We start from the raw sequence: 27,847 nt of genomic DNA on the forward strand, positions 1-27,847 counted from the left end.
ATTACATATACATGACATCAAATTATAAGTAACTTCTACCCACAGTTAGCTTGATGCAATGAGACCTAAACCTTGATGAGAGGCTAACCTCTCCCTCTTCCACCGACCTCTCCCTCTTCCACCGACCTGACTCACACATGCTTTATTTTGTGTTTCAAGCTGCTCTGTTATTGTTGTTTCCCATTATTCATTGCTCTGGAAATGAACTAGACTTGGCCAGTTTCTCCACCGTACTTCCAGAACTTCCAACAATTCCAGGGAATGTATCGGGGTATTCAACTGAGGTTAAAAACACTTCAGAAACTTTGGTAACCAAGTCTAGCAATTCAGAAAACGGAGCGAAAATCTTCAACACTCACAAACCAGCGACAATCTTCAACACTCACAAACCAGTCACAAAGACCCGCAGAGTAACGGAATATCCGAGAAATGATGAAGATAGGATTGATCGTACTATTTATGTTAACAACATTGATGAGGCCTTTATTATTCTGAAGCGAGAAATTGAGGTTTATGTTGGAAAAAATGAACTAAATTACTCCTTGATAGTTCTCGAAGAAAGGTTTGAATTCAGGCACCTGATATCCATTTCTGAGCTTAACAAAATGTCCAACCTGCACCACGGCACGATTGGACTGAAGTTTAATCAGAAGTTGTTGTTGCACAACAAGTTTCTCCATCAATTTGAACTTTGGTGGGTACTTAGATCTTGCTCGCATCTTCCTTCAATTTACATCAACAAATGTAGAGTACTTCCTATCGAATCAGACGATATTCTCATCAACATAGCAACAGCAGAGGCGCCCAGAACATTACTTCTCCGAATAAACAACACCACAAAATTCACAAAAATAACAGGAATCTCTCCAAATGATGTGGGTTGTTATTGCAAGGAACACAGCTCGGTTGTAGAGTGCAGCCACTGTCTCGGATCTGCCTCACTAGAATACCTGCTCTTAACCATCAAGTCTTCCTCCACCCTCCAACTCTTCTCAACCTCCTCCACTCCTCCCATCTCAATAAAATTCAAACTTTTAGACATATCTAGAATAATATCCATCAACTGTCTCTCCTCCTCCAAAGATTACATCAGTATCGATCTGAACCACGAGAAAACATCGCTTCTTCTTGAGTTCACACCGCGTGGTATCTCCAACAAAACTGACATCACCCTCCTAAGTTGTTCCACTCCAGACGGGAGGAGTACTAAGAAACTGTGTCAACTCACTGAGAGGAACCTGTCTCTACCTATCCGACCCATGACCAAACTTCTCCCACACGAAAATATCATCATGAATATAAAAACTCCTCGGAGTGCTAGCTACGTTGTAACGTATTATTGGTCGGTTTCTGATAACCGACCTGAAAAAGTCACCCAGGTTATAGAGACGTCAGATAGACGGTACATGGGAAGTGCTTGTTTCAACAGCAGTTTAGTGGGGTGTGAAAGGAAGCACGTGATCGGGAACACGTGGGAGGGAGCACGTGGGAGGGATCACGTGATCGAGGACACGTGGGAGGGAGCACGTGGGCGAGATCATGTGGTCGGGAACACATCTTATAATCGAGATCTTGATAAGAGAGGTTGGTTTTAGTTGTTTGCTTGATACTTTGATAATTTGTTATTTTTTTCAGTTTTGTGAAAATGTCAAATCATGTTTAGACTACTTATACTTTGGATATGAAATAATGTAACAAATACAGGGTGATTAAAAATAATATTGGGATTTTGAGAATTGATTAGAAAAATTATGAAGAAGCAAATTGTATGTCGTTGCCCATGTAGCCATTTCACTTTTTTATCAGCGTGGATTATGGCTGACTTAAAAACTAATCCTAAAATCTTTACATATTGCAGGTGTAGAGGTAGAGCAAATGGTAGTGGTATGTAACTCCACCGACACCCCTATAGTCCTGTGTACCCCTCGTTTGATAGACGGTCCCTCACACATTGGTCACGTGCCGGAACCACGTGCCCAGAACTCTCCGCTCCTACTGGCTCTAATGTATTGTGCTGTGGCGATTCTTTTTGTTTTGCTGGGATGTTTCGGTTACAAAATGAGGAGACTTCATCTGGTATGTTAATGTAGAGATTTGATGGTAGCTGCATTTATTTATCTTGTGTTATTTCAAATTTAGGTCTGGCTGAGTACATATTTCAAATTGAGTCGAAAAATCGTATAATGGAAACTTTAAGAAATGCATATCATTTCACACCAAATACTGAAATGCTAAAACTGGTAACTATCCCAGGATCGACAGTGTGAGTACCACACTTACGCGCAGCCGGATTGTGTGCAACTACCAAGTCTGGACTACACTGGCATTGAAATACGTCACACAGACCACACATATCACTAGTTGTGTTACTGTTGAAAGTTTAATGGATTAATAACAATATTAATAACCAGGAGAATCCTTTAACGGATTAACGAGTCTTAACTTTAATTTTCAATTATAATATTTCACTTTCAGCCATAATGTTTTAGTCTTAAATTTTCAACCATAATTTTCAGCTATCATTTTTCAGCCGTAATTAATTTGATTTATTACAAATTTATGATATTTTCATATACTGTAATTATTATTTTCAAATCATAATTTTTTAGTTATAATTATTAATCATAATTTAATAATTTAAACACTTTTATATTATTTCGTGATTTTTATAACTTTGATAACTTTGATATTTGTTTTTATTTAATTGCTATAGCTAACAGTTAATTTATGATTAATTATTGAATATTTTATTTTATTGTTAATTTATACGTTTTATACGTTATTCTTGTTGCAACCAGAATCTGAAAATTAAACCTGACTTTAAAACTCAAGTTAACCTGTGCCACACATAAATTATACGAAGAGAGCACCCTGAATTAGTCCCCTTAAAATATAACATTTAGATTATAGTTACTGCACATTATTTCGGGTCGTCTGCAGATTTGTTAATTATTGAATGAACAGATTATATTGTTGTAAACTTGATCAGTTGATTTATTAATTCCTTCATTCCGTTGTGTTAATTTTTCCAATACTTCAGTTTGTCAAGTCACGACTTATTTTTCCACGAGAATAGCAAACAGATTAATAGAAACTATTTCAACAAAGTAATAAGTTGTTGCCGATTCTTACACAGCGTCATCAATTTCTAATTCACAGCGTCGTGAGCTTCTAATTCACCTGCTTACAAATGCACAGGAAGATGATTTAAACAATTGGTGTATTTTCAGGATGGAGCATTTTTGACTAAATCTGAAACCTGAATTTGCAACTACCAGGTGACTATTAGAATAATCCATTATGACCTCTACTGTGAAGCTAGAATCTATCAAATACGAGGATTGTGCACACATCTCAACTTGCACCTGCCATTTCAAAAATAAAAAAGAACCTCTAGTTGGTGACTTATGTGTTAATGACGCGTCCAATGGGGCTGAAATCAAGCAGGAAGAAAATGTAGATCATATAAAAGAGGAGCAGGAAATTGTCTATATTAGTATAGATTCTGACTCACCACCATTTAACTCACCATCATCAGACACTCAAGTAAAGAATCAGAATCCATTAGTTCGTTTTCCCATCATATCTGAACATTCACACAACTCTGTAGATGTCCAAATGGAAGTTGAAGTTTCAACGTCTAAACAGATAACCAATAAAAAACCGCTTGGTCAGAAATGGGATAATCTCACCTGCACCATTTGTTCGCGTAACTTCACTAATCTTGGTCTTAGAAAGCACTACAAATTTGAACATGGAGTCATTTTCGGTGTCGAGGAATTTCATGAATTTTTGAATTCCTCAGACACTGAACTAAAGAATCGGAATCCATTAGTTCGTTTTCCCATTATATCTGAACATTCACACCACTTGCACTCTGTAGATGTCCAAATGGGAGTTGAAGTTTCAACGTCTAAACAGATAACCAATAAAAAACCGCTTGGTCAGAAATGGGATAATCTCACCTGCACCATTTGTTCGCGTAACTTCACTAATCTTGGTCTTAGAAAGCACTACAAATTTGAACATGGAGTCATTTTCGGTGTCGAGGAATTTCATGAATGTTTGAATTCCTTTAGATCTTAAGAATATTTTGGCTACATTCATAACATTATGTATGTACAGACACTTCTTTTTTAGATATGGTTTAGTTTGTAAGTAGAATAGTGCATGTTTTCAATTGATTTTGATTGGATAATTTGAATGTAGTTTGGTTTATTATGAAGGTTTGTGATACTTGTTATGTACATAAAATTATATAATATATATTTTCAATATTCATAAAGGCGTAATTTTGTGAACTTAATAAAAACAATATAGTCTGCAATATTTTATAAATATGCTTTAGTGTTTTCTTGATTAATAAATTGTTCAGTTATTCTTTCAGAGTACGTTTTATATTGATGGTTTATAATATATTTTATAACGTATGCATGACATAAAATTATAAGTAACTTCATATTCTTCCCACAGTTAGCTTGACTATTAGAATAATCCATAATGACTTCTACTGTGAAGTTAGAACCTATCAAATACGAGGATTGTACCCACAACTCAACTAGCACCTGCCATTTCAAAAATAAAAAAGAACCTCTAGTTGGTGACTTATGTATTTATGACGCGTCCAATGGGGCTAAAATCAAGCAGGAAGAAAATGTAGATCATATAAAAGAGGAGCAGGAAATTGTCTATATAAGTATAGATTCTGACTCACCACCATCTGACTCACCACCATGTAACTCACCATCATCTGACACTCAAGTAAAGAATCAGAATCCATCAGTTCGTTTTCCCATCATATCTGAACATTCACACAACTCTGTAGATGTCCAAATGGAAGTTGAAGTTTCAACGTCTAAACAGATAAACAATATTGTTGACTATGACGATGATTTGTTACTCTTGATATTGACCCCTGAACAAATCCACGCTCCACTCATTTCACCCTTCATAGAAAATAGCAATGGTTCTAACCACCTACGATCGCCACAACCCTTACAAAAACATGACGTTGTATGCTCAAATACTAGTAATATATTAGATGGTAAGAATAGGAAAATAAGACGTCCTAACAGGAGGGGACCTTGTCCTAAAATACTACCATCTCCTTTATATGACACTGATAGAGAAAACTGTCCACCATTTGATGACCCTTCCGTTTTCAAGCACCATAATCAAAATCAGGTGGTATGTACCGGAGCTCAGGATGAAAATCCAACTAGCAGTTCTAATAACACATCCTCTGATGTAACCGATGGTCTAGCTTTGAACAACAGAACTTACAGCTACTTACCTATCTCAAAGGAAACAATGGATTTGTACCGAGAATCTATTGGTCGTTCTAGATCTGAAAGCGGTGAACAATTTTGTTCGAATGATAGTCAGACGGTTGATGAGGGATGTTCTGTTAAAGATAATGATGACGAAATCTGTAAAAAAGTGGCTAATATTCTGCAGAAGAAACGTAAAATAGCACCAAATCTGAACTCAAAAGAGGTTCGTGATGAAACGAGCAGTCTGACTACAGCACCGAAACTTAAAATAGTACAAAATCTGAACTCCAAAGAGGCTAATGATGAAACAAGCAGTCCGACTATATCACCGAAACCTTTTCCATGTTCTAAATGCAGTCGTCGTTGCGTATCACAGAAGGAGTTAGACCAGCATACGGTGCTACACCGCATCTCAAATGTTAGGAAAACTCTTCCTCCTTCCAAGAAAAAAACAAGCAATCTGACTACAGCACCGAAACCTTTTCCATGTTCTAAATGCAGTCGTCGTTGCGTATCACAGAAGGAGTTAGACCAGCATACGGTGCTGCACCGCATCTCAAATGTTAGGAAAACTCTTCCTCCTTCCAAGAAAAAAACAAGCAATCTGACTACAGCACCGGAACGCAAAATAGAACCAGAACTAAACTCAGACGATGAACGTGATGAAACAAGCAGTCCGACTACAGCACTAAAACTGAACTACGAAAAAGAATATTGTGGTAAAAAACCGCTTGGTCTGAAATGGGAAAATCTCACCTGCACCATTTGTTCACGTAACTTCACTAATCTTGGTCTTAGAACGCACTACAAATTTGAACATGGAGTCCAGTTTCCTTTTCCATGTTCTAAATGCAGTCTTCGTTGTGTATCACAGAAGGAGTTGGACCAGCATACCACACTGCGCCACACTTCAAATGCTAGGAAAACTCTACCTTCTTCCAAGACCAAAGTCCAATCTGCTTCCAAGAACAAAGTCCAATCCTCTTCCAAGAACAAAGTCCAATTAATGTCAAAACAAGTAAAAGCAAGAATTGCTATAAGGAATGTGAAAACTCCATCTGTAAAATGTATTGAATGTGGAGCAAGGCATACTTCAATTGTTGATCTGGACAAGCATATGGAGGACCAACATCCACTGATACCATAATTCTTTTTATGTAATATTGTTTTTCATCATGATAATTGATAACCAGTAACCACAGTATATCTTTTTCTTCTTCAATATTTTAATGAACATTAAGTCGTAAATAGTAATAAAATTTTGATAATTCATGGTCACCGTGCTAGATTTATCAACATTATAATAATATCGAGATTTGACCGACACTAATAATTCATTGTCTGGCAGAATGTCAAAGTTGTTTGCATGGTTGGCAGTTGTATCTGCAGCAACTGCACTGTGGATTTCTGCTGTTTACGGACCTTATGACCCCACGTTCAAGCGCCAGTTCATCTATCCAGTAAGTGACTTTACCTGTAGTTTTTTAATGTTTTAAGATCGGTTAAAATTGTGTTAATTTACCGTCAAATGAGTACAATAAGTGCCGTGGTTTAAGGTTAAGTCGATGTGGGTCAATGCTAAGTTGGACCCTAATTTTAATAACTTAACCATTTCAGTTTCCGTTCGTGGCAGTAATGCTGGTTGCAGTGAGTATCTTTAAATTTGGTTACCAGCCATTTTGGCTGATGTTTCTATGACAAAGCCGGGCACAGCGCGCAATTCTCGTCTTTGTAGGGCGCGATGCAAACCTCCTAATTACTTGAGTTTTTGCTGGCACGTACTGACGCAAAGTGCAATTTACTGGCTCGAAATAACAAAATTTGATAAACAGTAACATTCAAGTAATAACTGAATCGCTTCATTGAGACCAACGGATCGAATTTATTACAAGTAAGACTGCGACAAATGTCACCACTCTTACTTTTCAGTTTGTGTCTCTGGTGACGATACTTGTTCGTGTTTCTAGACTCATCACCAGGATCGACGCTTCAGAGGAACTTCAGAAGGTAGCCGGATATTCTGTCGATTTGGAATCTGCATTTCCGTTATACTCTCTTGTCTTCGGTATTTTAAATATGTGACACTGTTAACTGGATGCCCTTTTCCTTTATATTTTTGACATCGCATTGTATCAGCATTTTTTTCAGGATATCCAGGAAGCAAAAGAGGAATTACAGAAACTTGGTATTGGCGTGAAAGCAGAGTAATTTCTTCATATCAGAAAATGTTATTATTGTTATGCGTCGATTTCTAAGATTAAGTTTTAAAGTTTGTTTTAACCCTAAATTTACTTTTATTTGTTTGACTTGAATTATTTTGCTTTAATGATTTTCGTTTTCATTTTGAGGGTCCATCACTGAGATTTACCATAATTGCCGTCATAGTAGTCATGTTAAATTTGAATTGATCGGTTCTATCAACAATTTCGTCCATTTAAATTAGTCTATTATATCAATGAAAACACAATAAATGGTAAACAAGCGAAATTTCACAAAGACGCTACCATATAATCAACGTAATTTAAACAACAATTCGTTCTAAAATTTTCTAAAATAACGACAATCTCCACTTTATCTAGCATGGTGTGGACTACAGAATCATAACGCCAACTAAGAGGTCTCTGTCATGTTTACCCTGCAAACCTTGCTCTCTCAACTGTTGTAGAACTGGTCGGGGTGAGTGGATTTATAATATTTACTTTTGAGCAGCCTGTAAATAGTCGAATAAAAGTTTTATTTGACTATCACTATTTTAAGAAGGAGATGGTGCTCTTCACGCTCTATTAATAACATCACAAGTCAATAATCCATAATTTACATCAGGTACTGCTCAGATAGAACCGATGAACAAGGTCCTGGTGTGGAGGTGTACCCACTGTACCTACGATAATGAGCCTGCAGTTAAGGTAAATACAGGTTGTTGTTTGTGGGGCGGGGATGGGATTAAGTTTGTTAATACCGGGCGGGTCCGATAAATTTCTAGAAGTCATTAACACAGATGAGAAATGTGGGAACGTAGCCCCTTCCAACATGGTAAAGCTCATTTTTAGCCTACTCTTCAGGCTGTAGAAAAACCTTATTTAAACTCGGGGTATTCAGTAAAGCGTGATCGTTCTTAATGTTTGGCAACAAGGAACTTTTTGATACAATAATCAACGAAAAAAGCCTCGTTTTTATTTCTTCCTATCTTTGGTATCCTAAAATCAGGTAACCAATGTCTCCACACCCTCACAGTGTAATCCTCCCATAAAGGGGACGGCAGGGACAGCTCAATTCCATTTTTAAGAGTGACCGATTGGACTTTGTACAAGCGCATATCTTCCGCTGAGAAGAACTCGTGATAGTGTTTTCCCGTATTACGGTAGTCTGATGATTCTGTGGAGAGTTTCCAGGATGTTATGCTGATATGGCCTCTATTACGAGCAGCTGAACATGACAACATTCTTTTCAGTCGGTTTAAACCTAGAATACGTAACATAAGAGGTAAATTAACCAGTACTCCAAGGAGGGGATGTAGTGCGGGTCCGGCGTTTGTATTCTCAATCAGCCGGAGTACCGAAATGTTTCTTGTAATCAGGAAGCCACACTCTCCGACACGGTTACATTCCGGTAGAACCGTCCGCGAGGAAGAGAATGATGATCTCATAGGAAATCTTTTCAACGGTGAAATATGCGAAACAGGAACCTGAAGAAAATTAAAGTATGATGAGAGGATATCGTTTTCTCGTATTATCTCTAAAATCTTGATAACGTAGTCTTTATTCCGTCCGTCAGACTGTTCCAATACTGATATAATCATGTTGATGTATTGCACTGATACCAACTTCTTTTCTTTATCTTGTGTTGAATCCCTCAGCTGTTTAAAGAATGTATCAACTTCTGTAGTCCGACTTTGTTCATCATCGGGGCTGATAACAATCAACAACAAGTCAACTACCATCATCATATCAAATTTATTGGGACAATGTTCGTTTACGAAATCAATTAGCTGGTACAAGTAGTTTGGGTATTGCATGACGTAATCTCCTGAATAAGAAATAATCACATCCTGATCAGGGCTGGCTTCGTTGTTTGAAGATCCTGCCGATTTCTTGAGAACTAATCTCAGGTCTTCTTTCGTTATTTCTGGTAAATTTGCTATTTTTTCGAAAATTTGACCGTATGGTCGTTGTTGTTTTTGAAGCCCGTGTTTCTGATCAAAGTTAATGTTCTCAAACAAGTAACGCAAATTTTTTGTCATTGCTCTTTGGGTTTCGAGATCTCGGTCTATGATATCAATGAAAATTTTATTGTTAGCTCCAGCTAGCTTCAGAAGGTAATCTAGCTGGACAGTGTTCAAATCACTGATGTTTTCTACGTACCGTAGTATAAAACAACTGTTATCCACCACAGCGAGCTTATTAACCAACAAGTTAATGGGTCTCTTTATGTCCCATTTTCTGGCGATGAAACAACTTTCTTCGAACAAAAACAACTGCAAGGAATATTCTGGAGACGGATTAATTTCTTCAATCTTGATGTAAAGCCAATTTCGGCAGTAGTCAACAAGCCAGCCAACTTTGAACACAACAGCAAGCTTGTGTAATTCTCTGAACATAGCATCCTCGATGTTGTCAAGTGATTCATCACCCAGAGCTGTCAAGAAGAGCAGAACAGCTTCCGGCTGAAAATCCTCTATTTCCAGCTCCGATAGACCCAGATTATTAATGAGCTGACTGAAGACACTGCTTTGTGATGTGAGAGTGTTTACACAGACAGTTCGGGGATCTTGATTTCGTATCTTGATCAACACTGAATTTTCAGAGCTGCTTTCACTCATTTTGTTGAGGCATGACCCATTTCATTTAGTTATTGAAATGGTCATTCTCCATATTTAGACATGCGGATACGACGTGATGCCTGAATCAATTGTGTTATACATTTATATATTAAATTAAGTTCAGGTTTTATGTGATAAGCGAATAACCTATCATGATTTTCTATCGAAAAAATTGTTCTAGATGTAAACCAGTTAATACTGGATTCCTAAATTAAAAACCGCATACCTTATCGGACGTTATTTGACCGGACATTGCGTGAACGGACATAATTTTAACGGACATTAAAATCAACGCTTGAAGGCATTCATTTAATCTTACTATATATATATATATGTGTTTATCCGTACCATTTTACTGACGCAACGGCATCAACTTTAACGCGACTTTCCGCAAAAACCGTGAAAGATGTACAACTGAAACTTTTTTGACTGTGTCAAATGCTTTAATGGCCTCCAAATCAGCATGAAATTTTAGAGCCCAAAATTTGGACCCCAAGTGATGTCAAAAACGGTAAATAGGTAATAATTATTTTAGTCTCTTGAGTCTTGACACCATTTAGGGTTATACGGGTTCCTGCTAGTAATGATAAATGGAGAGCGATTAAATGAAATGCAAAATAACGGTACTGGTCGGAGAAAATTTGATGAAACTTTTGTTTTGAGAGTAAATGCAGCAAGTCTAAGAATTATACATGCCAAAATATTATCAAGATGCATAAGCTAAATATTGTGGGGTAATTTTAAAATGATGCGAAGGAATTTAGTATGATATGTGTGTATATAGATGTATATGATCATTATGTCATAATTATTATGCTGATTAGCTCGGAGTCTATGATGAAACGGAAATTTAATTGCTGCAAGCATTTGAGGAGTCGTCGATTAAGACGGTAGATATAGTGAAATTTTAATTTGTGAACGGTTTTTAGCGGTATAACAAAATACAGGTTTTAGTTAACATTAGAGAACTGTGGAAACAATAAAGTAGAGGAACATATGTGCATAATATTCGAAGCTCTTCGATAATTCATCTGCCTCAAATCACGGTCTTTATTTGAACGGACGTTAAATGAACGATAAGGCCTCCAGCGTCCAATTAATTTCCGGTCAAATGAGGTACATACTTGAAATAGGAGAAAGTAATAAGGTAAAGTAAACATCGAAATTCGAAATGGAGCAAAGAATTGTTCCCGACTAGATATACCCCGAGAGAAGACGAGGTCAAATAATATCGAGTTACACAATACACGATCTAGCTCTGTTAAATGCCAACAATCGCCTCTGTGCAGCTGTGTTTCCTTCACTTTCATTACTCCTCATAATAAATAAAATGACGTCATCAAGCCAATATCCACAACAAACATTGGATTTTGAATCAGCGGATATTTTAAACGAAGTAAAACATGAGAAATGGTTAATGACTTCGTAACGTAAGGTATAAACATATGGTCTTTGAATTTGTGTATACATAATGTATTCTGTCACCACCTCGAAATTTACAATTTACATTCCTAGCATGACACGAGTCATTAAAAAAAGTTGTTAGAGTTATTATATAACAATATGACTAATCATGTAAGTCCAGAATCGCAAGATTATGACTGATTTAATTCACTTACAATGCCACCATATTTTCGATCAAAACCAATACGTATGCCCAATTTTGACTTTTACAAACATTAAAAGATTAAACAGTTACAAATACTAATAAATGCCACAATAAAACACAAATTCTTGTAACTTTGTAATTTTTGTTTCGATCAGAGTCATTGGTACACTTCTTACACGCTTTGTCGACTGACGTCTTCTTATCTTGACCCAATTTGTCGTCTTCTTTCTGCACGTTATTTGATGCCACCAAAATACTTCCCACTGGTGGAAGTTATACTTACCGCTAATGTGTGATGTTGATGAGATCATGACAGCCCAAACAAGCCTAGCTACTGCAGCTTAACTAACCACCAACTCTATGCTTTCTCGTGCTGTAAAACTCTCTGAAATTGATTTGGCGACTTTGTGCAATATCAGGGTACATTGCACTGGCAGTATATTTTAGGACTTGTTTTGATCATCAACAACATTGATTTTCTTTAATTATAACCATGGTGTTACCAGGGTTACCATGGTGTTACCAGAGTTACCAGGGTTACCAGAGTTACCAGGGTTACCAGAGTTACAATTGCATGGTGATGATAGATCTTTACAATCCTAATTTCAGGTATGTGCGGCATGTTCGCGGACTCGTGAGGCAGGTTGCACCAGGGTTACCAGAGTTACCAGGGTTACCAGAGTTACAATTGCTAATTTCAGGTATGTGCGGCATGTTCGCGGACTCGTGAGGCAGGTTGCACTGGTTCGGGGACAGCAGATGCACTGAAAAAACAGCAGAAACGTATTAGGTACCGCAACGCGGAACCAACCTCTGGCTGTGCCACCAGAAGAATGGACTTCAAGAGGTTTTCTAAATTTTTCTGCATGATCTTGGTTTAAAGTTTAGCTCTCTAAATAAGTATGCTTATTTGTCAGTGTATTTGCACTAGCGGTTATCCTGCCAACCAACCTCTCCCAGGTCAGACTCAGAGACATCCCTCTCTTCAGCAGGGAGCAGCAGTCTAGGTAGTCAGACCTCCCTGTCCTGCTCTTCCTCCTGGATCTGTGCCAAGTGTTTCATTGAGAACCCTCTCCAACACAGGGTACTACTTTCTCTTGTCATGGCCTTTTTTGATACTAAACTAACTTGCTTACTATTTAAGGTCATGTTTCGTTTTTGAATTCAATGCAGTTAGAATGTGTTAAATTTAGTGGCTATCAAGATTTCCAGTCTTTCAGTTAATTCTCCAGCCCCTTTTAGTTCTGGATTAAATATACATTACCCGATACCCTTGAACAGGCGTGTATTTCTTGTAGTACGGAGCGTAAACACATCTCCCATTTCCCCCACAACCTTCTCAACAACAGAGACTTTAAACACTTACACAAGGTTCGTCGTTTCATTATTACTAAATATGCTAGTTAAAGATCAAATTTGCAAAATTAACTTGTATTTACCGATGAATTCAAATTATGTTCAATAATTATGAATTATGAAATCATAATTATGTTGTTGAAATCTAGGAAGATGTGTAAATTTGTTGGGAGTGGTGAGTTGAATAACCGCTTAGTTGTACCTCTATTTACTTGTGATCCACCAGGAGGAGTACATAGGTAAGAAGAGTTGTCAACTGAAACCTCTACCACCCCTCTTAACTAACTCTCCCTCTATCTGGGTTTGTGGGGACTGCGCGCAACAGAACAGTGTCGTCCTAGCTCACTGTATCGGCTGTTCTGCTCCCCCTGCTTCTAAAACTCCTACCCAGGTCAGTCAGTCAGTCAGTCGACAGTCAGTCAGTCAGTTAGTCAGTTAGTCGGTCGGTCTAAAGACTACGGGTGGAGGATAAATTTAAAACTTCCGACAGCATTTTTACTTGTTCTCATTGTGCAGATTCCGGGAAGCATTCTCTTTACGCTCTCATCATATTGTAGAATGAGATATCGTTCATTTAAAATTGGGTAATTAATAATTATAGGCCTGTCAAGGATTGCAACCCAATTAAGGGATTTTGACTTCCAGTACCTCAATTTGGTCTCATACAATCATCAATTAACTGACGTATTGGTATCTCCATCCAATCTGTCAAATTTGTGTTCAGAAATTTTCATATTTGAAAATGGGACGATTTCTGCTGTGAGCTTCCTCCGACCGAAATCAAACCTCCAGCACCTCAGTCGTGCCATATGGCATCTATAGTTGACTGACTAATTGGTTGCGGGGGAAAAATTCAGTCAAAACTGTGAAATCTCGGTCCTGGAAATTTCATCTTCAAAAAGTGAAAATAGGACAGAGAATGGGACAATATGATTCTTCAATTTTCCTCCGGATTTTGACTTCCAGTACCTCAATTTGGTTTCATAACATCATCAATTAACTGATTAATTGGTCTCTGGGCAAAATCTCCATCCAATCTGTCAAATTTGTTTTTTTTTTAAATTTCATATTTGAAAATGGGACAGAAATTGGAAAATATGAATTTTCGTTTTATTAAGCTTTCTGCTGTGAGTTTCCTCCGACCAAAATCAAACGTCCAGCACCTCAATCGTGTCATATGCCATCTATAGTTGACTTACTAATTGGTTGCGGCCTGCGGGTGAAAAAATCAGTCAAAACTGTAACATTTCGGTCCTGGAAATTTCATCTTCAAACACTGAAAATGGGACAGAGATTGGGAGAATATGATTTTGCAATTTTATTTGGGATTTTGACTCCAAATACCTCAATTTGGTTTCGTTCAATCATCAATTAACTGACTAATTGGTTTCTGGGCAAAGATTTCATTCAATCTGTCAAATTTGTGTTCAGAAAATTTCATATTTTAAAATGGGACCGACTTTTGAAAATACAACTTTTCGTTTTGTTAAGTTTTCTGCTGTGGGCTTCCTCCGACCGAAATCAAACTTCCAGCACTGCAATCGTGTCATATAGTATTCTCAAAAAACATATTAAAAATATATTGTATAAAATAAGAGAGAAATTAACAAAAGAGGCGCCAGTACCAAGATAAACCCTTTCCGTAATTCAGAGAATTTTCAAGGCCGACACTGTCGCACTACAGTGCGTTACCTGGACTGTAGTGCGACACGAACTAAAGTGCGACAAAACACTTTACACATTCAATAAAAATTTGACTTTCCGTTTTTAAGTTTTAATGACAAGAGTGTAGTCGTGTATGGGGTTTAATATAAAATCAAAGATTACAATCACAATATTCAATTCAAAATCATTGTTCCAACACACTTCACATAATCCATTCTGTCATAATCATCGTAGCTATCAATCACAGCGTTCAAGCGACGGTCGTAATCGGTCCACTTCTTCAGTCGGCGAGGAGGTGGTTGTCTGAGCATCTTCTGGTTGCCGTTGATCTTCCATTGGGTTAGATCCTGCTCCTTCTTCAGGACGTCGATAAATCTCCAGATAGTAGGGTTGGTGCAGCCCATCAAGGACAGGGACAAAAGGAAATCGCGGCATGTACGGAATCGCGATTTTCCCCATTATTTGCGACACATTTTATGTATAGTTTAATATACCGCGAAATGTAATTCGCGGTATCGCGTTTTTTGGCCAAAATCGCCGCGAAATCCTTTTGTCCCTGATCAAGGATCGAAAACCGTTGTGCCAACCCTCAGCAATGTTGGAACTTCTGGGAAGTCCGGCCATGAAAGCATCCCGTTGATTCCAGATCCAGTGGGTGTAGAGGGGGGAGGAGATTTGTGTTCCGACCCAGGTACGTTCGTAGTAGTCAGCAAAGGAATCCATCTCCGAGGCTGTTCGATGCTTTGGTAGAATCATCGTGACCTTATTTATATGGCCCAAGCATATGAACTTGTTATCCCAATCGGAGATATATCTTCATACGATGCGTGTAATAGGAATGAGGATCATATGCTGCTTACGAGTTACCCAGTGGATCACACACTGCATACGTGGCTGACCCGAAGGAATTATGATCAGTAGATCACTTCGAAACACGTGATGTGAACCGACGAATCGTATTCGCAAGATCACTTCGAAATAAGTGACGTGAACCGACCCGACGAATCACTTAATGGTCCATAAGAAGGATAGGATGTGACCTGAACTTGGAAATAAGTCAGGATATTTTGTCGCACTAGAGTACGCTACCTGGATCGTAGTGCGACACGTACTGTACTGCGACAGAGTGTGTTTTTGTCGGACTTCGCACTAGAGTACGTGTCGCACTAGAGTACGTGTCGCACTACAGTACGATTACCATTCAGGTCATGGGTAAATCTATAGTTGACTGACTAATTGGTTGCGGGTGAAAAATTCAGTAAAAACTGTGAAATCTCGGTCCTGGAAATTTCATCTTCAAAAAGTGAAAATGGGACAAGAAAATGGGACAGTATGATTTTTCCATTTTGTCGGGAATTTTGACTTCCAGTACCTCAATTTTGACTTCCAGTACCTCAATTTGGTTTCATATCATCATCAATTAACTGACTAATTGGTCTCTGGGCAAAATCTCCATATTATTAATCAACTATTATATACAGCAAACACAAGATAATAGGAAATAAATCATAAAATCGAGTGGCCGAGTAGTCTCGACTCACCCATAGCTTCTCCATAAACGTCTATCATGAGCTTTGTACACTAAATCGTTGAAATTACTTAAACTAAATCTTTTATTTACAATCACAATAATATTCTTCGTCATAATGTCTTTTAATAATAAATCAAATAAATTTGAACGAGGTCTGCCCCTCCTTCCTTTATAGTCAAAACATCCTAAACATGCAAATCTAAAAGATAAGAAAGCGGGAGTGTCATCACCGCTTCTGAGAACGTGCCCAAGCATCTTCCATCGTGCTTTCTTGATCCTTTCAGTAAGGGGACTGACATTACATCTCTTATATAAGTTCTCGTTACTGATAACCGTAGGCCAATAGGTGTTGATTATCTGTCTCTGAAGATGCTTCCTTTGAAGAACATCGACAGATGCCATTACGGTTTCAGGAGCAGCCCAGCTGCTACAGTTATACAACAACACTGAAGTGACAAGAGCTTCGTACAACTTCAGCTTTCTACTCTCACTGATCTGAACAGAGCTATTCAACCAGACTTTCTTGTAGGTGTAGAAGGCAACATTGGCTTTGTTGCGTCTGTTGACAATATCTCTTTCTGAACAGAGCTTTGATCCTAATAGCACTGACTCTCGCCACTCTTCATTTCCTCTGATTTTATTGCCATGGGCATCTAAAGCATCTGTCTCTGCCAAATACACTCTTGTAAACACCGTCTTTGATTCGTTAACAAAGAGACTCCAGTCCTTTAGTATGTCACTGGCAATCTCCAGTATCTTCACCAGACTCTGACCATCTTCACTCAGAAGCTCAGCATCGTCAGCATAGGCAGACTCTAACGGGAGGCCTCTATCAGAGACTGGGGGGTTCGGTCTAGGAATTGTGACACTGATCACGGCTCTGATGTGATTCAGGGCACCGGCAAGGGTCAATGTAAACACTTTACCTGCCAGACTGTCTCCCTGGTAAGCTCCAATATTAATCACGAATTCACCAGACTCAGCTCTGTTGACTGTCACTTTGAGCTTTGTATTTGAGAGGAGGTACTGAACCAGGCGAATGTCGTCTCTAGAGCATCCTGCATCAATGAGGGGGTTGATGATGGTCTGTCTGCGGATGGTATTAAACGCAGCGGTCATGTCAATGTTGATTTTACTATACTCAAACTGGCGCCTGGTAACCACTGATGTCAACATTCTCTGAGACCAAACCAGGTCAGCACAACTGCGACCCTGCTTGTATGCCGCCTGCCAAGGTCCAGTGTACATATCAACGTGGTAATTGATTCTGTTTAGGGCTACGAGGGATAGGACTTTTCTAGTTCCATTTAGCAATGTGAGGGGCCGGATAGACTTTACCGGACCTCGGGGTTTTCCTGGCTTCTGAAGGGGTGTCAGGATACCTTCTCCAATAGCTGGGATGTATGTGTTGGTCTCAAAGGAGAGATTGTAGATCCTAGCCAACTCACAGTGGAGGGGATATCCAGCAGCTTTCATTAGCTCATTAGGTATACCGTCAGGGCCACACGCTCTACCGGATTTCAGCTTCATAACAGCACGGCCGACTTCTTCAGGTGTTATGGGACAGAGGAGGCTTCCAGGAGGGTCTATGAATGCTGGGAGTTGGGGTTCATCTTTGTCATTGAACTCATTATTAAAGTATTCTTTAATAGCTTCTGCTTTTAATGAGTCAGAACCTAAGGTGTTGCCGTCTGCATCGTGGACAGTCACTCCATCTTTCTTCATCCTGCACTGGGCCAAAGTTCTATTCGCTTCAAACATGCTTCTGCAGCTGTCGGTGTTGTTGATGACATCTACTAGGGCGTTGGCAGTGGCCTCGTTGATAGATTTCAACCTCTTTTTGATGGTACGTTTGAGATGGTTGATTCTTTTTCTGAGGTCACTCCTGTCACTTATCCCTGTGAGGCTACATTCTTGCTGAAGGGACTTTCTCTCTGCTGAAAGTTTAACGACAGTTGGATCGTCGCTGTACTGATGAGGTTTCCCCGGGGGCACTTTACCAACCACCTGGACGGCACATTTACTCAATATACCAAAAATATCAGAATTTTCAGAAATAGCATTATTAGTTAAAACTCTACAATCAATATTACTTTTAAAAGAATCAAAAAATTTAGACTTAATATCAGAATCATTAAGGCGATTGACATCAAACCTTATTTTGTCAGACCTGGGCCGCTTATGTACAATGTATTCACAACCAAGTTTAAAACGTGCAACCACAGGTTTATGGTCAGATTTCACTAAATCACCGCAAAAAGAGCGGGAGTCTGTTAAACAGACTTTAAAGTTAGTACGACATAAAATATGATCAATTTGTTTAAAATAGTTCACAGTGTCTTTTGAACCCTTGGGTCTGCCCTTGGGAACACATCTAGCCTTCCAGGTGGTAATATACTTCGCTCTGTGTTGGAACGCAGTATTGCACGCAAACAGACCATTATCAACAATAAAGTCCAGTAGAAACTCACCGTTCCTGTTTCTCAGACCATTAACGAACTGACCAATATGATTATTAAAGCCAGCATCATACTCTTTCCTACTGCATCTCCCAAGTCGGGCGTTAAAATCTCCAGCAACAAACAAATCGTATCGAGCTGGGATATTGATAGCAGTTTTCAGATCATTGAAATATGATTGTAACAATGGGGAGTTACCTGTGACCTTACTGATGTCATCATCGACAATCTTCTTGGTTGGTCCGTACACGTTAACGATCCTGATCATACGATGAGATCCGTTGGGTTCTGTGAGTCTTATATCAATGAAAGCCACTCTGTTACTAAGTGATCTCCATGCAACAATAGAAGGTACAAGGACTGGGCAGATTAGAAAACCGAGACCATAATGATACCAATTGTCTGATTGGGCTAGTGTTACAAGTTTGTGACCGTTAATAATTGTTTCCTCGAAGTCTCGGCATTTTGTCTCTTGGAGACACACTACATCAAAATGATAACGTTTAGCGTCACTTACTAAATGTTCTCTCCTAAGAATGTTACCTTTAATACCATTGAGGTTCCAACTTGAAATGTTCAGAGTCGAAGACATCGGCATAAGGAGAAGTAAGGTGAGCAAAGGTAGACTTCTAGCGAGCACGTCTGTTACAACTGCCATTCTGCTAGTGGGGGGCGTCACTCCATTCCATCCTGACATCTCCATATAATCTGTCAAATTTGTGTTAAGAAATTTTCATATTTGAAAATGGGACAGAAATTAGAAAATATGAATTTTCGTTTTGTTAAGCTTTCTGCTGTGAGCTTCCTCCGACCGATATCAAACTTCCAGCACCTCAATTGTGTCATATGGCATCTTTAGTTGACTGACTAATTGGTTGCGGGTGAAAAATTCAGTCAAAATCGTGAAATTTCGGTCCTGGAAATTTCATCTTCGAAAACTGAAAATAGGACATAGATTGGGAGAATATGATTTTTTCCCCGATTTTGACCATACCATAATTTCTTAACATTGTGTTATTGTCTTAACATAAATTTTTTAATGGTAAAACGTTACTGTCTATAACACTACTCGGTACAGTACATTATCAGACATGACGTTATAAAACTTTATCACCTGTAACCTGAGAAAATTTCTAGATGAGTTCCGTAATTTTCTGACGTTTTGTTTTATGCTCCGGTGCGATAAGCACGCTTTGTTGTTGACTAGCTTTTTGTTCACAGTGCATTTTTTATTCTGTAATTTTGATTTGCTTTGGTTTTGACCAGTTTTTTGTTTTGTTTCGTTTCGTATTAAATATCGCTGATTGCAGACTTTATTAGCGTATCGCAGTGTATATATTATGTTCTGTCGAAATTAAAATCCTGACAAAACCTCTCTCATTTAAGCAATGAACCTACACACCATTTTAAAGCTGTCATTCCTCCTGCCAATCGTCTACTCCGCAAACGTTTTAGTGATAGGTGGAGTACGAGGATCTCATCTCTTTGTCCCAATCGAGGTAGCGAACAAAATGGTCGGATTCGGACATAATGTAACGGTGGTAACCCCATTTAAAGAGCAGAGAGTTACTTTACAGGAGGGGACATTCCAACTGATCACAATTGAGGATTACGATGGAGATGATAGACAAGGGGAAAAGTTGATGGAAACTTGGCTAAGTTGGTTTGCTCCCGTCCTGCATCATCCATCTGTTGACATGTTTGCCAACATGCACGACAACACTGAGCTAATGAAATATTTTGTCGACCACTGGAACTCGTATCTCTTGGCGTACTTTAATGGAACAGAATTTGCGCAACTGCTCGAAAAGAGCAAGTTTGATTTGATAGTGATGGAAGACTCGATGTCACTTATACCAATGGTACCCCTTATTGACCTCGACATCCCTATTACCTTACAAGACATTTTTGTGGCGGACCAATTTGCGACGACCGAAATTTTGGCGGTCCGAAAATATGGCGAAATTGAACAAAAACCGTCACATTTCGGACGTCACAGAAAATAAGGGTATTTTTCATCATTTTGTTTTCTGACACAAAGGAAATTCAAACTTTTCTAAAAATCGGTAAAATCATGTTGAAACCAAAATGAAACTTATAAATCGATTTCTTCATCTTCCTCTAAGGGGTCCGGCTCGACTCTTTCAGTTTCACTTATTGAGTTTGGTATTAAATTGTTTATCTTGACTTAGTCTCTTATAAGACGTTTATGTTAGCACATAAATGTAATTTATTGTAAATTTAAAACGTATTACTTGACATTAAATTCATCATGGAATATTGTGTTTATTTGTCCCACCATCATATCACTAACTTTTCAAGAACAAAATGAATCGATGAAGCCACAATTATTGGGATAAGCTAAAAATAATGCGACGGATTCTATTACGACGACCGAAATTTTGGCGGTCCGAAAATATGGCGAAATTTCGGGAAAACCGTCGCATTTCGTACGTTATAAAAATGTCTTGTAAGGTATCGGATTGTATTGTGGAATCGATATGAAAGTATCTCGAGACAGGCTTGGGTTACCTAGTCTGATGAACAGCGAGCCGAGCAATTTCAACGATCTCGCGGATGATGATTCTGCACAGACTTTTTTCGAGCGATGGCAGACTTTGAAAAGAATAATGCGGTATTTACGCAATGTTCTGCCGTTTGTTGACGGCGCTGTCGGGAAAGAAGCGGCTAGAACTAATCGTCCGTAACTGACTTCTTCATGTCAGTTTACGATGTTGCATTCGTGTTGGATCATCCGGTGTTCTCGTTCCCCTTCCTTTCCCCACCCAACGTTTTCTATCTCGGACCATTCCATCTAAAAGACCGCTCTCTCAATCCTCTCTCAGACACATTCCAAGAATTCCTGTCCAGCTGTCCCCACAAACACACCGTGTTCCTCTCCTTTGGTTCATACCTACATAACATTACTCTGTTCTCCGGTACACCCACCATCCTGGAAACTCTAAGCAAGATGGACGTGTGCGTCATCCTGAAAAGCGAAGTTGATGTTGTCTCCAAGTACCACCTCTCCACTGAAAAGTTTCTACAGCGAGCCTGGCTACCACAGAAAGACCTGCTGGGAACTGGTAAAGTGGACTTCTTTATCTCCCACTGCGGTAATAACGGTAGATTGGAAAGTATCTACAACAATGTCCCTCTGTTGTGTGTCCCGCTGTTCGCGGAGCAGTATTATAATGCCAGAATGGTTAAAAGAAACAGCTTCGGAGTTCTTTTAACTTGGGAGAATCTAAACGAAAACACATTTAGAGAAGGCATTGTGGAGATGATAAGGGGGAAACCTGTTTATGCGGCCAACATGAAACAAGCCGTGGAGATAGCACGTGATGATCCTGGCGCTGGAACTGATACTCTCAAGTTTTATTCTGATTTGCTTATTAGAAACGGAAAAGCCGATTTTCTTGTTAATCGTATCATTTCGAAACAGTCTTCGAATGACATATACAATATTGATATCTTCCTTGTGGTATTATCAGCTTTTGTATGTATAATTGTCGCAATTTGTGCTTGTGTTTACAAACTGTGTAAATGTTTACGCAAGAAGATGTTTAAAACCAAAACTGATTGAACCAAAATTCTTTTGTGTTGTTTTTTTTTTTGAAGTATTGTTTTACAGCTGTTGTTAATAACTAATTAGTTACGTTAAATTTGCTGGTCAAAAAGTTGATAGATAAAAAAGTTGTATGTACTTATTACGATTTGTTTATTCATCGATGAAACTGTTAAGTACGTAATACGTATTATGTAATATGACTTTTAACGAAAGTATGAAGACCTTGATTTCCTTGTCGCTCAAACGTGATATAGTCTACTAAAAACATGTGCATTATTTAGTACATAATTTTGTACATAATTTAGTACATAATTTAGTACATAGTCTAGTACATTATTTAGTACATTATTTAATACATTATTTAATACATTATTTAGTACATTATTTAGTACATTATTTAGTACATTATTTAGGACATTATTTAGGACATTATTTAGGACATTATTTAGTACATTAATCATATGCTCCCCCTCAGAGAGAAGCAGGTACCAGGTCATATTCACGGAAGAATAAAAACAGATTACCAAACCAACCCTCACCCCAACCCTCACCCTTATCTCAGAATTCTTATCAGGTATTATAAAATAATCCGCCACCTCAAGTTAAATTGATAAAGTTTTTATATGACAGAGTAAATTGACGGATACATTCTTTTTAATGTTAGTACATACTGTGCTAATTATTGTAGTTGCAACTGACTAGAAAGGCTTTAGCAAACAAAGCATTAACATTCTATTTTAGATCTACTCTTACATATTCTGTAATTCAGGCAACAAATTCCAAACCAAAACCGGAAAAGGCCGAAAAGAAACCCGAACTAAACGGCTGCGAGAAGAAGAACATGGTATCTGAAGTTTACAACCATAACAATGTTCCTAATGAAGATGCCACCTCAGATTCGTACCAAGAGATAATCAAGTATTTTAGGTACGGTTATGAGTCATTGACTGGTCACGTGTTTGTGTCACAGGATGATGATCCACAACATATACATATAGATTTATAATCTATGCCGATGGTCAATAATCATGGTTTTGACTGCATTTTGTTCGTTGAAATTTTACGTAAAGCTGGAAAATAACATGGAAATAATAACTCCCTCAGAAAATTGAGAACCAACTTCGTTGACGACAGTTTTAGACCGTGTAACAAGTCAGTATTCGGAGAGGAGGTCACAACATCACGTGACCTGAGTGACCCTAGTAACGGTAGTCATGGTAACGCGGTCACGTGGTTGAGACCCCACGAGATTGATGCGGGTTACCCTGGGATCAAATGGACCGTTTTTAGAACGCCCCTTCCTACTGATATTGTGCAGGGTATGTTTAGAAATATATACCATTACTGTTTATTGTTTTCCATGAAATTGGTGTCAAATAAAACGGAACTGGTACCCAGCAGTTTTTTGTAAAAATGAGGTAAAATAGAAATAAAGTAAAAATAGAAATGAAAATAATCTAAAATAATGATTTAATAACAATTTAATAATAATTTAATGATGCTGCCCCGGTAGGCTCGCTGGGGGACTGTTGGCTGTTGAGCTCACTCTCTGTTCTAGCAGACAGACCTAGCCTGATTGAACAAATATTTCTCAACAAATCTGTGTCTCTTGAAGGTACGACTGTTCTTGCAATCGCCAAGGATCTGTAATCTGTATTATGCATATCTTTATTTGGAATGATAATTTCTTATAACTTGTGAATTATATGACTTATGTGTTGTCGTTCAGAACAGGCAAAAAATAACCACTGGTAAGGTCCTCTCTAGCGTTCCATAGCTACATTTCATATAGATTGTTATCAAAATTAGAATCTGTAGGATTCACTCAATACTTGAAACATGTTCCTTTGTATCTGAATACAGACATCTGAATATCTCAGGGGTGTATGAAGTCCGCCTCTGTAAAGATGGACAGTGGACGAATGTGATAGTTGACGATTACTTCCCCTGCCTTCCCAGTAAGAAGCTCATGTTCGCACAGAGTGACCGGAAGCAGCTGTAAGCATGATTTCAATGCTTTATTGTGCATATCCACATCCACAAAGTTATAAATTTCCTCGCAGATCAGTGTTTCCCCTAGTGAGCTGCTTTTCCAGGTAATCCTCTCGAATAAACTCTCAAATTGTTACAGGTGGGTTCCGATAATAGAGAAGGCAGTTGCAAAGCTATTCGGTGGGTACCACAACCTGAAAGCTGGTCATTGCAGTGAGGGACTACAGTTACTGACCGGAGCCCCAATTGAGTGTCTCAAGATGTCCGACTATGAGGAAGATCTTGAACTTTTCTGGGGTAAGTCTAGCTTTTATTGGATCTTGAGTCATTATTACTTAGTACAGGACTCATAGATGCAAATAACAATTCCAAAAATCGAATTCCGAAGTTAAACTGCATAAAACTATATCAACATCGACTTTAACAATGTATCAAACATGGATTAATAATGTGGTAATAAGGTATTGCATACGATCCTTATTTTGTACCGTACTAATTAGAAAATTGCATCAGAATATAGAGTATTAAATTTGCTAAAACCACGGTCAAGAGCGCATTATATGAACTAACAAACATAGTTTTATTAGCGAGCACTCGCAGCAGGATCAGAACTTTGACAAAATTTAATATCGCTTTTAAAATTCAACATACCGGTGGACCCAAATTGGACTGCTGGGTGGCGCAGGGCCACATACTACTATACATTAAAGCAAAATGCAAACACTACGAAATCAATTTTTAGGAGTTATTAAAATCAAGCAATTATGTATTAATTGACCAGTTCTTAGAATATACATGCGGAAGTCACTTATGGTTTTCGTCCCGTCCTAAACCCCCATTTTCCTTCCAACAGGTATGTTGCTGAGTTACAAAGAGGCCGGTTACCCAATGGGAGTTTGTTGTATGGGGGAGGAGGAACAGGCTGCTAGCCTAGGTTTTTAATTATATTGAACATTTATTTTACTTGACAGTTTCTCCGCTGATTGAAGACCTCCATACTTTTTCCTCGTTTTATTTTTTAACATGATTCAGTCTTATTAATATTTTGTCGCTGATTGGTCTTAAATCAATCTGTTGTTAGTTTAATGAGATGAAAATATTCTCATTTCCTTCTGTCAAGGTTTGACAACTCGTCACGCGTATTCCCTGCTAAATCTCCACGGGATAGAACACCTGAGATTGGTGCAGCTGAGGAACCCTTGGGCTAAGGATACCTGGACTGGCCCGTACAACAACAAGTGCACTAATTGGACTCAGGAACTCCGGACAGAACTTATGGTTAGTATTAATTATTGTTATTATTTTCAAATTTAGGTCCATACTTGTCAGCTTATCAATTTTTAGTCTCTTCTTGTAAATTTAGAGTCATCTCCGAACATCACACATGATTAATTACCTTAATTACCAATCCAATCTTGTTCAGGTATTTGAAGATTCAAGTGAAGCAGTGTTCTGGATGGAGCTGACAGATTTTGTCCGGTACTTCACGACACTTGACGTGTGTCACCTCCACCAGGGCTGGCAGGAGTGGAGGAGTACCGGGACTCTTTCTATCACCTCTCCGGTCGTGACCTACATCTCCGTCTGCGAGACATCCTGTCTTGATATATCTCTGATCCAGACCTCCCGGCGGGGCTCCAGCTTAACGAGTCTAGTAGACCTGAGTGTGGTAGTGTTGAGATGTGGCGAGGACAACACGCCCCAGTCTGTGGTGGAGTACTCCGGGAGAAGTCTCCTCAGTAACGTCACCTGCTCCACCCTCGTCTCACCTGGCACCTACATGGTCCTCCCCCTCTCCTTTCTCTCCCCAGAGTTGGACACTAAGTACACGCTGGTGTGCCTGGCTGATAAGAACTGGTGTGTGTGGCAGGGGCCGGGGTCCGCTGACTTGGTGGCTGATGTGCTCTACAAAGTGACCCTCTCAAAGGGTGAGCACCGGGACGCTCTCCAGGGATGTTCAGTCTACCAGCTGAACAAGAAGGTAGCAGGTTTGGTGATGGCGGTTGAGAACCGCAACCCACACCGCTACTTCCATATCTCGTGTGACAATCACAACACGAGCAACGTGGTCAGCACACGTGGTCAGATCACCACGTCCGACTGGATACCTCCTCTCTCCCGCATGATCATCATGATCCTCACCCAGCTGGACGAAACGTGCGGGTTCAAGATACAAAGCTCCTACAAGTTTAGTTTACTTCAGGAGGGACCGGTGGATGAGGCAGAACATGCGCCTCCGCTTGAAGGCACACTGCACAAAGTTTACCCGCTATGATGAAGGTATTGAATCTATGGAATAGTACTTCTACTTGTACTTGAAAAGGTCTCCTCCTAGTCGTTGGAGTGGCCTGCACCACATAGTAACTCCTTTCTCCGGTGTATTAGACCTCTCCAGTGAACCCTGTCTGTAGCTTGTTGTTCTGCATCTTCTATCGTGATGTTATCGACACCTGTGAAGATTGCTGCATCCTCCCGGACACATGACAACCAGTTTTTCCTAGGTCTACCTCTCGACCTTTTACCATGCTTTGGGATCCAGTGCAGAAGATAGTTTGGTATTCTTTCTTCTGGCATCCTCACCACATGGCCAAACCATCGGAGTCTAGCTGCTCGTACGAAAGTATCAGCAGGGGCGATGTTAGCCCGCTTAAGTACATCAGCATTAGATACATGATAAAACCATTTTATTTTCAGGATTCTCCTCAGACATCTATGATGGAACACCTCAAATCTTTTCATCTGCGTCTGTGTGGTATTCCATACCTCACTTCCATAAAGCAGTATAGTGAGAACAGCCGCTTTGTAAATCCTGATTTTAGTTGGAGTCTTGATGTTGCGACTGTACCATATACTGCTGAGCTGATAGAATGCCCCAGAGGCCTTTTGAATTCGAGCTGACAGTTCTTTGGAATAGTACATAGCGATAATACTTATTATATTAGTGGTAGTCAGAACAATACAAATTAACGATCTTTAGATTGAGTCCTTAAGAAAATTTCTCTCATACTAAATATTGTTTCAACTTTCTACCATTGATATTTTCTATTTATAGTCACTTTCCAGTTCCACGGCAAAGTGGTCACCAATCGGTTAGAATCTGACAACCACTTGTTGCATCGTTAAATTGAATTAGATGGAAATGGAATGAGCTGTCGATTGTAAGACTTTTATTTAAAATTTAATTGAACTGTGAATTGTAGTCTTAAATTCTTGTGAAATTTAAATAGTTATAGTTGTATAAACCAGTTTAATATGTTAATTGTATGTACATCATTTATCTAGGATATTTGTATACAGTTTCTTCTCATAATTTTTTATGTCGAGCGGAACTTGAATTTAAATTAGGTCGGATGTACTGAGTGTTTTGTATATAATTATATTATATATTATAGACGAACCAGTTGATATTCTTTCTATGCAGAAATTATGAATAATTTACCATAAATTTATTATAATGTTGAGTTAGCTATTTATCGAATGTCATTATATTTTCATCATTGATGGACGGTCATGTATTACTATTATAATTGTTTTATTTTGTTTGTCAAAACTGACTGAACAACATGAGTGTT

The 27,847-nt window shown here is 38.7% G+C and overlaps 2 protein-coding genes across 3 annotated transcripts; both read left to right on the forward strand.

The window, feature by feature from the left end:
• Positions 1-49: 49 nt before the first annotated feature.
• LOC134819734 (uncharacterized) lies at positions 50-3,091 on the forward strand. The gene is made up of 3 exons (XM_063829837.1): positions 50-1,584; positions 1,859-2,076; positions 2,254-3,091. Exons 1-3 carry the CDS (start codon positions 138-140, stop codon positions 2,359-2,361), a joined length of 1,773 nt encoding a protein of 590 aa, XP_063685907.1. The 5' UTR covers positions 50-137; the 3' UTR covers positions 2,362-3,091.
• Positions 3,092-7,843: 4,752 nt separating this feature from the next.
• LOC134819243 (calpain-15-like) lies at positions 7,844-27,790 on the forward strand. 2 transcript variants are annotated; one of them, XM_063829063.1, is made up of 16 exons: positions 7,844-7,949; positions 8,097-8,179; positions 12,403-12,548; positions 12,662-12,785; positions 12,983-13,072; positions 13,284-13,448; positions 22,759-22,857; positions 23,053-23,210; positions 23,388-23,602; positions 23,797-23,898; positions 24,164-24,281; positions 24,415-24,572; positions 25,129-25,209; positions 25,396-25,553; positions 25,699-26,555; positions 27,339-27,790. In XM_063829063.1, exons 2-15 carry the CDS (start codon positions 8,117-8,119, stop codon positions 26,548-26,550), a joined length of 2,529 nt encoding a protein of 842 aa, XP_063685133.1. In that variant the 5' UTR covers positions 7,844-7,949; positions 8,097-8,116; the 3' UTR covers positions 26,551-26,555; positions 27,339-27,790. The 2 variants fall into 2 exon arrangements, with proteins under 2 accessions (XP_063685133.1, XP_063685134.1); XM_063829064.1 differs by lacking the exon at positions 27,339-27,790 and adding an exon at positions 27,170-27,212 and having other exon boundaries at positions 7,857-7,949.
• Positions 27,791-27,847: the final 57 nt, after the last annotated feature.

Source organism: Bolinopsis microptera, chromosome 8, assembly GCF_026151205.1.
Source record: "Bolinopsis microptera isolate Bmic1 chromosome 8, MBARI_Bmic_1.0, whole genome shotgun sequence".
Lineage (NCBI taxonomy): Eukaryota > Metazoa > Ctenophora > Tentaculata > Lobata > Bolinopsidae > Bolinopsis > Bolinopsis microptera.

Bases quoted from the DNA above. Each gene is read 5' to 3' on its own strand.
- LOC134819243 (XM_063829063.1), top strand. From the start codon at position 8,117: ATGAACAAGGTCCTGGTGTGGAGGTGTACCCACTGTACCTACGATAAT. The intron at 23,603-23,796 runs GTATGTTTAGAA...CTGCCCCGGTAG, and splicing joins TCCTACTGATATTGTGCAGG to GCTCGCTGGGGGACTGTTGG. The intron at 23,899-24,163 runs GTACGACTGTTC...TGAATATCTCAG, and splicing joins CAAATCTGTGTCTCTTGAAG to GGGTGTATGAAGTCCGCCTC.
- LOC134819734 (XM_063829837.1), top strand. From the start codon at position 138: ATGCTTTATTTTGTGTTTCAAGCTGCTCTGTTATTGTTGTTTCCCATT. The intron at 1,585-1,858 runs GTTGGTTTTAGT...TACATATTGCAG, and splicing joins TCGAGATCTTGATAAGAGAG to GTGTAGAGGTAGAGCAAATG. The intron at 2,077-2,253 runs GTATGTTAATGT...TAACTATCCCAG, and splicing joins AAATGAGGAGACTTCATCTG to GATCGACAGTGTGAGTACCA.